The following is a 13054-nucleotide window of genomic DNA, read 5'->3' as shown; positions in this document are numbered from 1 at the left end:
AATGACCCTCATCATTTGATTCGGAAAATCCCGTTGGAAGATTTTCTAGTGGGTCGAGATCCATATTTCACTTCGTTCTAAGTCCGCGTAGGCGGATTACACAAAACTAGGTTATTTAGGTAGGAACTCCTTCCAGTTGTATCTCATACAACTCTCGAAAATTTCAGTTGGGTGAATAGCTCCTTATTCCAATCCATCATATGGATCATTCCCAACTCTTGCTTCTAAAACATATATAAGAAAATTATAATTAAGTTTGACCCATTGTTTTAGCAGTTGGATATTACAATTATCCCATCGCACCTTACTAATATAGAACATGCACCTCGCTTTGGCGAAACCTACATTATTCGATACTAGTCTTGATGAGTGCTAAAACTTGGAAAGAAAACATATATAATATTCTCATAATTTGTTTAGTTAAGTTTGACCCATTGTTTTAGCAGTTGGATATTACAATTATCCCATCGCACCTTACCAATATAGAACATGCACCTCGCTTTGGCGAAACCTACATTATTCGATACTAGTCTTGATGAGTGCTAAAACTTGGAAAGCATAAACTTAATATTTTAGTTTGAGGGAATTGCAATTGTTATGATCTCACCGGCTTGTTTATCATATAAATCGTCTCTCACATGCATCAACATACATTCACATGCATCAACATACATACACAATGAAACAGTTATGGCCCCTAGCGCAATTGTTCTCCCAAGCCAATGAGAGAACCTAAGCTAACCTAATAACGATCTAAGCTTCTCTAAGCAAGATCTTCAAGGTTGTCCTCCTTTAGTATTGAATTCTTCTCTAAGCTTCTCCAAGCAAGATCTTCAAGGTTGTCCTCCTTTGATCTTGAATTCTTCTCTTTCTTCATATCATTATTCTCCTTTGATATTGAATTCTTCTCTTTCTTCATATCATTACATTACAGAAGAAACTCGTTTTACATACGAGGGTTTGAGATGAGAAAAGAAGTTACATTAAGAGATCAAAAGGAGAGGCACGACACGCAGGTCGTATTTAAAAACCCAAAATAAAATAAAGAAAGACTAAGGCCATAACTGATCACAACAAGGCAATAATAACAAACACATTATTATTGTTAATTTTAATTCCTTTAATTAATTAAAACCAAATTAAATTTCGGCGACCGATCACACTACGCAGAGTTAGCCGGGGGTTCCGCTGCCCGGTCAGCGGACGGTGGTTCCGCTGACCGATCAGCGGACGGGGTCAAGGGGCAGCGCCCTTGCGGGGTTGGAGGGGCGCTCCCTTGCGGGGTTGGAGGGGCAGCGCCCCTGTCCAAAAATTTTAATGAACAATTCATTTGAAATGGACATTGTTTTGCATCAACACAACCCTTGCGTAGTCACAAAACAGAAACCCCTAAATTTTGACTCTGTGAGTGTGACGACCGTCACAGGCATGTGACGACCGTCACAGGCCATGTAAGTGTGACGAGCGTCATAGGGTTGTTACGACCGTCACAGGTCAAAACAGAAATGCCTAAAATTCTGTGAGTCTGTTACGACCGTCACAGGTCAATTTATGGGTCTGTTACGAACGTCACGCGTCTTGTTACGACCGTTACGCATCCAGTTTGTTACGCTTGTTACGCTCGTCACACGAGCTTCACGCGGCCAAATAACAAACTTTGAAACAGTCAACACACGTGTTCCAAAAAAACCCTAAATTGACAACTCCTTGACGGCACAACCCTTGCGCCGTCACCAACCCTAATGCGCCAATTTCAGACCGTCAAACACACCTCGATTGTTGATTCAGTATGATTGATCAACAGGTCATTGCTTCACCATACTAATGTCGGATTCCGAAGCAAATGACCATTGATCGCTCAAAGGAAAACAATCATTTAGTGTTCGAATGAACGAAACAGAAACAGTATATCACATATACCGTATTTTGCATTAGGATTACTTATATCATATATAAGTTGATCGGTCTCAATTGCGTAACCTATGGACGATCGATGTATCGCTGCTTCACCATACTAATGTCGGATTTCGAAGCATAGTCAACATCAATCATCCAACTCGTACACTCATGATGCCAAATTTAATTGCCCGTTTAATTAATCGATTCATTCTGTCTTTTAATCATATTAATACAGAAATTAAACAGCTATCCGATTCATGGTTTCGTAAGTGGCTCTGATACCACTGAAGGAGAATTGCGACCCAAAGCGCAGCGGAAATTAAAAAATTTCTCCTTTAGAGATCCTTACGAATGGTCATGATCAGTGATAGAATATTTACCTCTTATGACGGTTGAAACCTTTGGTGCAGATCTCTTGTGACAATCAAAACCTTTGATGCAAATCCACGAAGCGATCACGAACGTTGAACGATGACAACGTCTCTACTCAGTCCACACGAACGGGTTCCTTCAATCTCAGTGCTAGCTGGTACGAATGAAGGCTTTGAGTAAGAGAGAGAGAGAGAGAGAGAGAAAACGAAAATAATGCAACCGCCAATTTTTGCTTCTGCACAAGGGTTCTATTTATAGAACCACTTGTGTGGGCTTCAAGCTAAAAGCCCACTTAAGTGTATTTTGGCCCATATCTTATAATATGCCCAAAATCACTTAAGCCCATGGTACCTTACCATATTTCGTATTCTACTCAATTACACCGTACCTTACGATGTTCCATAACTCACTTAAGGGCACCGTACCTTACGGTATTCCTTAGTTATCCTATCTCTCATCAATCCGTCCTTTGTGTGTGACCCTGTAGGTTTTCGCGGCGTTGGCAATCATGTATTTAACATAATAAACAGTGAGCGGTATCTAGCAACACATCACTGCTACCCAAGACACGAAAATGTCATGTGATCTGACAAAACCTTCTGTGATAATACTTATGTGTATAATTACCCTTTTGCCCTTATGTCTATATTGAACACAAGGTATAAACCGTGTCATCCTTGTCTAGTTCAATATTGGGCCCATAGACATTTATCCTGTTATGCAGGATGGGCAAATTCCATCTAGGTCACTCATGTCCCTCAGCATGCTTCGTGGAGTACCCATCAACTGTCTTTATGGTTATCCAGTTACGGACAACGTTGGATCAGCAATAAAGCACTCGACTCCACACCTAGGATCCATAGTGGTTTCAGGTCGAAGAGTGGAATACACTATTATCACCATGAGAATAACTTATGACACTTTGCATAACGTTCTATATAGTATTCTCATAGCGGGTCAATCCGGTATAAATATTACTCCTAATATTCATACCTATGTTTAAGACTTGATAACTCTTTATCCATGATCCATGAGATGTGATCATCAGTCTACAAACATAATAGTCTTAATGCTTTAATGTTATCCCACTTCACACTAAAGCTCGACTACGGATACTTTAGGAATAGTGTCCTTATGTTTAATGTGTTCTCATGATTAAGTCACACTTAATACATTAAACGGACTATCTATTCCAGGGACTTTATTAATCAACCATAATAAAGAGAATGCCTTTTATTATTCGATACAAGTACCAAAATGTATTGGCCTCTAGGGCTTACACCAACACTCTTGACCTTCCAACTACAACAGACTTTTAATCTCTCCACTATCTTATTAATAAAACTCATTAACTATAACATTAAAGTTTATTCAACAAAATTCCTCTGTAAACTTAAATGTTTCTTCTATTCATCATGCCTATCAATTTCTTGCCTCTGTCGAAGATTTCTTTTGATAGTGGTTTTGTGAAAATGTCTGCTGCTTGGTCCTTACTTGCTACATGCTTCAACTCGACATTTCCTTCCTTCACGTGTTCTCGAATGAAGTGGAAGCGAACATCAATGTGTTTGCTCCTTTCATGGTTTACTGGATTCTTTGCTAACTCAATTGCTGACATGTTGTCAACTTGTATTATTGTTGCACCTTTCTGTTCTAACTCCATTTTACTCATCAATCTTCTGAGCCATATTGCATGACAAACGCACCAGGATGCTGCTACATATTCTGCTTCACATGTTGAAAGTGTTACTATCGACTGCTTTTTAGAAAGCCAAGTAAATGCAGTATTTTCCATGAAAAACACATATCCAGAAGTGCTTTTTTGATCGTCTATGTCTCCGCACCAATCACTGTCAGAGTAACCAACCAACTTGTATTTTTTTGAATTCGAGTAGAACATCCCAAGTGACACTGTTCCTTGGATGTACCTCAGAATTCGCTTCAATGCTTTCCAATGTGTGTAAACTGGCTCCTCCATGAATCGACTTACAATGCCTACACTTAATGAGATATCTGGTCTTGTACATGTGAGATAGCGAAGACTTCCTACCAGACTTCGATATTTTCCTGCTTCGACACATTCTCCTCCATCAAATTTCGACAACTTTGTTCCTGGTTCCATTGGCGTCGAAGCCGGATTACAGCTTTCCATCTTATATCTTTTCAAGATTTCTTTTGCATATTTTTCTTGTGAGATGAAGATTCCCGTTTCTTCTTGTCGAACCTCCAGACCAAGAAAGAATCTCATCAGGCCTAAGTTTGTCATCTCGAATTCACGTGTCATTGTGCTTTTGAATTCTTCTATCATCTGATCATTACTGCCCAGAAAAATAATATCATCGACATAGAGAGCAACAAGTAATACATTCCTTCCATTTTTCTTCACATAGAGGGCATGTTTGTACGGACATTGCTCGAACCCGTTCTCCTTGAAATATGTGTCGATACGTATGTTCCATGCCCCCGGTGCTTTCTTCAGCCCATATAGCGCTTTCTTCAATTTCAGTACCTTCTTCTCTTCTCCAGCTTTCATGTACCCGAGTGGTTGTTCAACATAGACTTCTTCTTCGAGTACACCATTCAAAAAAGCTGTTTTGACATCCATTTGAAATATTGGCCATTTGAATTGAGCAGCTTGAGATATGAGTAATCGAATTGTCTCCATTCTTGCAACAGGTGCAAATACTTCGTCATAATTAACTTCTGCTTTCTGTTTGTATCCCTTCGCAACACGTCTCGCTTTGTATCGTTCTATTTCTCCTTGAGCGTTCATCTTTTTCTTGAATACCCATTTTACTCCAATGGGTTGACTACCTTTTGGCAATTCAACTAGCTCCCAAGTGTTGTTGTGGTTAATCGCCCTCATCTCTTCGTCCATGGCACTTCGTCCATGACTACCTTTTGCCAATTCAACTAGCTCTTCAAGTTTTGTTGAAATGTTTGGTGGTACAGCGACAGATGATTCTTCAACTTCGACGATAGCTTCTGTCGAACTGTTCCAGTCCCACTTACTTGCTTCGTTTATTCGAACGTCTCTACTCACTATCACCTTCTTTCTTATGGGATCAAATAGCTTGTACCCTTTTGTTTTCTCATCATACCCAATGAGTATGTATTTCTGACTTTTGTCTTCAAGTTTCGTTCTTCATTGATTTGGTACGTGTGCATAAGCCACACTTCCAAATACTTTGAGATGAGAAACTGTTGGCTTCTGTCCGCTCCACACTTCTTGTGGTGTTTGGTCTTCTAACTTCGAATGTGGACATCGATTCTGAACATAAATGGCACATTGTAGAACTTCTACCCAAAATTCCTTTGGCATGTTCTTGCTTTTAAGCATTGAACGAACCATGTCAAGGACTGTTCGATTCTTCCTTTCAGCCACCCCGTTTTGTTGAGGTGAGTATGTTGCAGTTAGAAATCTCCTTATACCCTGCTCTTCACAATACTTCATAAAGGTTGTCGAAGTATACTCACCACCTCTATCAGATCGAACTGCTTTAATGTGTCTGTCGATTTCCTTCTCCACCATTACTTTGAACCTTTTGAACACCTCGAATGCTTCAGACTTTTCTTTCAAGAAATAAACCCATATCTTCCGTGAGTAATCGTCGATAAAGGAAATAAAGTATCTTTTGCCACTGAAAGATTCTAGCATGATTGGCCCACATATGTCGGTGTGAATCAAATCAAGGATATGCTTAGCTTGATATTCTGCCTTCTTTTGAAATGAAGTTCTTGTTTGTTTGCTAAGCACACATTCTTCATAGAACTTTCCTTCATAATCCATATCTGGTAGTCGATGCGCCATGTTCTTTTTCGCCAACCTTTTTAAACCAGCATGATGTAGATGACCAAAGCGTAGATGTCATAGTGACGCCTTGTCTTCAACATTTACTTGTAAACATTTTTCTCGAACGTTTATCAGATTCAATTTATACATTCGATTTCTCTCCATTTCGACACGAGCAATCAGATGTCCCAGCTTGTCCTTCAAATGCAGTATCTGTTCTTTCATAAGTATCGAATAACCTTTTTCTGTAAGTTTTCCCAAACTCAAGATGTTGGTCTTAAGATTTGGTACATAATAAACATCTTGAATTTATCCAATCAACCCATCCTTCTGCAAGTAACAGATTGTTCCCTTGCCTTCGACCTTCACTTTCGATGCATCTCCGAAAGACACATTTCCATCTTCAATCTTTCTCATTTCTTTAAACAAGTGTTTGTGACCACACATATGGTTACTTGCTCCTGAGTTAAGATACCAAACATTGTCATTTGAGTTTATCTCATTTTGAGCCATCAAGAGAAAACCTTCATTTGCTTCAGCTTCCAAAGTTAGATTGGTTGTTTCTTCTACCTTCTTTTCGATTCGACAATCTTTTGCAAGATGTCCCACTTTATCACAGTTATAGCATTTGAATGAGTTGCAATCCTTCGCATAATGACCATACTTCCCACACTTGTAGCATTCAAAGTTGGAATGGTTCGACCTACCACCTCTTTGACCACGTCCTCTGCCACGCCAATTTTGCTGGCTCGACTGTCCTCTCTCGAAGTTGCTGCCTCTACCACTTCGACCATTGTCACGTCCTCCACGACCACATCCTCTTCCTCAAAAATTTTGAGAAAAGAGTGCCTTTTTGTCTTTGATTTGCTCCTTGGTTTGATTTGCATCCTCTACTCTTTCTTCCTTCTTTTTCATCTTACGTTGTTCGTGTGCTTTGAGGGAACCAGTGAGCTCTTCGACTGAGAGCTTCGAAAGGTCCTTCGACTCTTCTATTATGCACACAATATTCTCAAATTTATCTGTTAAAGATCTCAAAATCTTTTCAACAACTCGTGCATCAGTTACTGTTTCGCCATTTCTGGTGAGTTGGTTCACCACCTTTTGTACACGCGTGATGTAGTCAGATACATTTTCTGACTCCTTCATTTGCATCCTCTCTAATTCGCCACGAAGAGTTTGGAGTCGAACTTGCTTTACTCGATCTGCTCCTTTGAACACTTTCTCTAGCGTGTCCCACGCTTCTTTCGACGTAGTCGAACCGACAATCTTTTCGAAGCCTGATTCATCAACAGCCCTAAACAGCATGTATAGTGCCATTTTATCCTTCGACCGCGTCTCTTTCAACGCCTTATTTTGAGCTGACGTATATCCCACAATATCTGTTGGTTCTTCAAACCCATCTTTGGTCACCTCCCACGCGTCTAGAGATCCGAGAAGAGCTTTCATTTGGATACTCCAGTTTTCGTAATTTAACTTCGTTAGCCGTGGCAACGGCATTTGATTCATCATATTTGCCATTAACTCTGATGCCAATTTGACAGAAGAAAGCGAGTTTTTTTGTAACTTCTGTATTTCATTAGAGTACATCCTTGGTCTTTATACAGACTCAGAAACTTCAGCTATTTTAGGAAACATAATAATTGGTAAATACTATTAATTGGCCACTATCTCTTGACCTTCCAACTACAACAGACTCTTAATCTCTCCACTATCTTATTAATAAAACTCATTAACTATAACATTAAAGTTTATTCAACAGTTAATAATCATTAATTATATTCAAATATTTTAAAATTGATTCAAACTGGATTTTAACACTATTACATAAAACCTCATTAATCACGATTATAAAAGGTATATCATCACACGTGACCAATCATGGTAAAGCAGGGTGTAGTTATAAGTTTCTTGTTTATTACCACGGGTTTGTGACCGTTGTGATATACTAGGTAATGCATTGTTTATCATCATATTTATTTTAATTAATTGTAATTAAATAATTAAAGGTCTTGAGTTTGATTCTCATCATTTGTATGATATATTATATTTATCGCGCTACATATCACTGCAATCCTCTGAATAAACCGTGGCGAAATAATTTTTTTTTTAATTTTTTTAATATTATTTCATATATACCCTTTATTTTTGTACAAGTAATTTTTTGTATCTAAATGTTATTTAAATGAAAAGTCAAAAATATAATTTACATCAAACTCAAAATATTATTTACATCAATATAAAAAATATATCAAATATATATTACAAAATTATGTTTGATCACCCTTTGTGTGTGTGTCACAACTAATCCACTCACCTTTTGCACGATGGAGACTTTTTTCTAATATTGTTCAAGTAATAGTGTCATTGCACATACCTGCAAATGATTTAAACATATTATATGTTAAACTAATTACAAAGTTAAAGACAATATTACTAAAAGTTTCCTAAATATAAACTTTCCTAGAAATAACAAGTTTCATGTTAGGTTCAAGTGAGTAATGTAAGGAACACAATGTGGTTACCATATTCGTCATAAGAGATATGATGATCAATTGTTAATGGCCACTGAATAAACACGAGCATATATAATTAATATTTTCTAAAACATGGAAACTAACTATAATAGATAAATTCTAATTTCAAAATTACTCACAAATTGATAAATGGTGCTAAGTAACATTCTTTTCCCCCCATTTATCAGTGCTGACATATAATCTTAAATCTTTTTTGGATTATTATTTGTCCATCAAATACTATATGGATTAAAAATGCCATAAATATTTAATTTATTTAATTCTATAATAACACGGTGAAGGTACCTAAATGATTAAACAAAATTCAAAAAATAAGTAAGGAAATACAAAAACTATAAATGTATCATCATGACATATTCAATATATTCTATACTTACTTGAACCAAACTTGTAATATTCCTACGTCCAACCACTCATTTTAAAAGAGAAAATCCTTTATATCTTTAGGATCGGAATAAAAGACCTTTGCTCATGGACAATGTTTTAGCTGAATAGGAATTAGGTCTACAACATCCACAAATTGTTCGGTCAATGTCCTGACTTCATTTACGGAAGGATCTAATATGTTATTATGGATATCTTGAGGGGGGCGACTGAACAACTTCCTTTTGTGCTAGAACCACGTACAATAATTCTTTTAGGCAATTGATCATTATCATCTTCATTTATACATTGTTGGATGGTTCCGCTGATTCTCTGCATCATAATGATAACAGGAACACAAAACAGAATCAACAAAATATATATCATACATTTCATATAAAACAATATTCTCACATACCACATACAACTCTTCTAACTTTCCCCCGTCTTCCATGCATTTTTTACGCTCCTCATCTAACTTTTCATCAAAAAAAATCCTTTGCTCTTCTAACATCTTCTCAAATTGGCCAATCTTTTCTTTTTGCGTCCGTTCGGTGCTTTTTCTGGATGAACCATAGTATAATTTCATGCCAACACCATCTCCAACACCATGAACACTCCCACCATGCTTATCTGTTCCGATTGCCTATATCAGTATATCATTTCGTGGTTTTGGAACAAAGGAACCTTCACGGGTCGCTGCATCCAACAGATCCTACACAACATCATGATACATATTGTTATCAAAGAAATTTAAATAATACATTGATAACGCGAAAACTTATCATATATTTGGTTTCATATGCATTGCTTTTTACTTGATTAACACTTATTATTACGCGGTATTTTATGTTTATTGTAGGTATTTATCGAATAAAAGACGCATAAGCAAGCAAAGTGGAAAATAGCAAAAAGGAAAGAAAAGGAGAAGAAAATGGAGAAAAATAGAGAGCATGGGCCCACCAAACAAAATCGGCATGTGGCGCCCACCACATGACCTAAAGGGAGTGGTGGCGCCCGCCACAAAGCAAGGAAGTGGTTGCGCCCATCCCTCAAAAGGTAGTACTCGCCACAAACATCAAACTAGGGTTGTGGGAACTGCCACAACCCGGTCTCCCCTACTTTCTCTCCACCTTTTTAGCCACGACCTCCATAATCTTAGCGATGAATTCCACTCACCTTTTCAACCAACGAATTCTACAATCTAGGGAAGTGGAAAGTATATAAAGGAGGGTCGGTTCTTTTTTTAAGGGTGCACTTTTTCAGCAGATTCTTTTGACTAGTTTTCTTAGGCAGTTTCTTACTTTGTAAAAGCAATAGATTCTCCACATCGGGGACTATTACAACTTATTGTTTACGCGTTTGAATTCGATTGTAACGGTGTACTCGATTGCCAAAGCTTGTCGACATTGTTTAATTTGAAGAATCAGGATTCAGTTCAAGTTCTCGATTTATATTCCAGGTTTTATTTTAATTGCCATTTTACTTATTTATGCCTTATTCTATGTTTGATTTTCTGAATACCATGTCTGTTACCGGAACCATGTTCGGCTAAACCTTTAGGTATCGGTATGTAAAGACCGTCGAAATGAAAGGATTCGTAAATAATTGGTGTTGGCTTTTATAAAATTTACTTTTCCGGTTTTAGTTTCTTGTTTTCTTCAAAACTGTTTTTCGTACGAGAGTACAAAACGAACAAAGGTTACGATCAATAAGAACGAGAGTTTGAGATTTTAACCAGATAGCTGAAACTAGGCATTAATCCTAAATACAGCGAGAGCGCTTTTGGTTTAAGAGTATGGTCAGAGTCAATAAAACGAGAGTGTGAGACTAAGTCCTTTTTATAAATAATTTCTACTGAAAAATATTTTGACCAATAAGATCACACCAATTATCTATCGAATCCCCGAAATTTGATGCGTTACATACTGATATCCCTTTATCAAATATCTTTATTAATCTTCTATTTACGTTATAGTTATTTCTCTTCATCCCTTCAATCTTAGAATGATCATCAACCTTAGATTTACATAGTAACATTAGATAACAATACATTCGATTATTAGTCCTTGTGGGTTCAATAATCTCTAAAACTACGCGATACGACTGTGCACTTGCAGACACGACTCCCATAGACTTACTATGTCGCGATCAAGTTTTTGGCGCCGTTGCCGGGGACTATTTTAGTCAATATCGTAACTCCAGTGTTGCTCAGTATAGAATAAGGCAAACAATTCAATTTCCCTTTCTAATTTGTCGAGTGTATGCCAAGTACTCGCTCTCAAGGCAAAAAATTAAAGCTATCATTCGACGAACCTGAGCGTTATCTAAGGTTAGAACGCCGGATACGAGACCTGATACGAGAACATCGTATCAAGCTAAATCTTCCCGGTCCTAATATCCCTATTTCGGAACCAGTTATTCGACCAGAGATGGTCGAAGAACCGCAGAACCGTCCTCTTAAGTACTATGCAATCCCTTCGCAGGATGAACCACATAACATCATCGCTGCCCCTGCCATCGAGGCCAATAATTTCGAGCTAAAACCTTCGTTGTTATCAGCCGTACAGCAAAACCAATTTTCAGGTACGGAGGACCCGAACCTACATTTGTCAATGTTTTTGCAATACGCAGACATAGTGAAAGTAAATGGTGTCAGCCCCGAAGCTATAAGACTACGTCTTTTCCCATTCTCATTAAGAGATAGAGCTAGAGCTTGGCTCCAGTCTCTACCATCCAACTCTGTCACTACGTGGAACGAGTTGAAGAAAGTTTTCTTAGCATGATATTTCCCACCTAGTAAGACGATTATGCTAAGAGCCCAAATAGACGGGTTTAAACAAAAAGATAATGAATCACTTTTTGAAGCTTGGGAGAGATACAGAGACATGATGAGGCTTTGTCCACATCACGGTCTAGAAGAATGGTTGGTCATTCATACCTTTTACAATGGTCTCTTGTACAACACAAGATTGACAATAGACGCCACCGCAGGTGGCACACTGATGGATAAACCCTACAATGAGGCCTATCAACTTATCGAAAGTATGGCCCAGAATCATTACCAGTGGGGAAGCGAAAGAACCTCTATAGAGAAACCTCCAACGAAAGGCAGTATTTACGAATTAAGCAGTCTTGACCATGTCAACGCCAAGGTAGACTCTTACTCAAAAGATAGACAACTTGACCATAACACACGCAGCCATCGTGGCTGCCACAACACCAAACTGCGAGATATGCGGAGTTCCAGGGCATGCTGCCCCAGAATGTCAACTCTTGACAGGAACCTCCACAGACCAGGTAAGCTATGCTCAAGGAAACCCTTACTTAAACACCTATAACCCAGGTTGGAAGAACCATCCTAACTTTTCGTACAAAAACAATAATGTGTTGTATGCACCTAACCAAGCACCTGCTGCACCACCAAGATATCATAAAGCTGCCACAAATACTCAAAATGCTCCTAGGAAGTCAAACCTAGAAATAATGATGGAAAACTTCATAACTACCCAAACCCAAACAAATAAGGATTTCCTATATCAAAACATACACACTAGTGAGCAAATCAAGCAGTTAGCAAACAAGGTAGACGCATTAGCCACCCATAACAAAATGTTGGAAATATAAATCTCGCAAGTGGCTCAATAACAAGCATCTACTGCTGCTCATGCAGGCACATTTCCTGGACAGCCGCAACCAAACCCGAAAGGTCATTCAAATGCTATTATACTACAAAGTGGGACAGAACTAGACGAACCGACTAACCCTAGAATTCAAAACTCATCCATGTATCAAGACCATGGTAAGGTAACTGAGAAGGAAGACGATCAAGAGGAAGATAAAAACGAAGAGGCCGTAGAGAAAGAAGAACCTTATGTTCCTCCACCACCGTATAAACCCCATATCCCTTATCCTTAAAGACTTGTTAAATCTAAAAGTGTAGGGCAATTTAAAAAATTCGTAGAGCTTCTAAAACAATTGAATATCATAATACCCTTTACAGAAGCCATCACTCAAATGCCCTCATATACTAAGTTTCTCAAAGAAATCTTATCTAACAAGAAGAAGATAGAGGATAACGAAACTGTTACAC

The 13054-nt window shown here is 38.1% G+C and overlaps 1 protein-coding gene and 1 non-coding gene across 2 annotated transcripts; both read right to left on the bottom strand.

The window, feature by feature from the left end:
• Nucleotides 1–3606: 3606 nt before the first annotated feature.
• On the bottom strand, nucleotides 3607–4423 carry LOC127104446 (secreted RxLR effector protein 161-like). Its single transcript, XM_051041629.1, has 2 exons — nucleotides 3766–4423; nucleotides 3607–3623 (listed from the first exon to the last, which is right to left on the bottom strand). Exons 1-2 carry the CDS (start codon nucleotides 4421–4423, stop codon nucleotides 3607–3609), a joined length of 675 nt encoding a protein of 224 aa, XP_050897586.1.
• Nucleotides 4424–11771: 7348 nt separating this feature from the next.
• Nucleotides 11772–11878, bottom strand: LOC127116325 (small nucleolar RNA R71). Its single transcript, XR_007801277.1, has one exon. It is a non-coding gene; the product is annotated as a small nucleolar RNA R71 (small nucleolar RNA).
• Between the last annotated feature and the right edge of the window lie 1176 nt (nucleotides 11879–13054).

This window comes from Lathyrus oleraceus, chromosome 1 (assembly GCF_024323335.1).
Source record: "Lathyrus oleraceus cultivar Zhongwan6 chromosome 1, CAAS_Psat_ZW6_1.0, whole genome shotgun sequence".
NCBI classification, from domain to species: Eukaryota; Viridiplantae; Streptophyta; class Magnoliopsida; order Fabales; family Fabaceae; genus Lathyrus; species Lathyrus oleraceus.
This window is presented reverse-complemented; position numbering and strand designations above follow the sequence as displayed.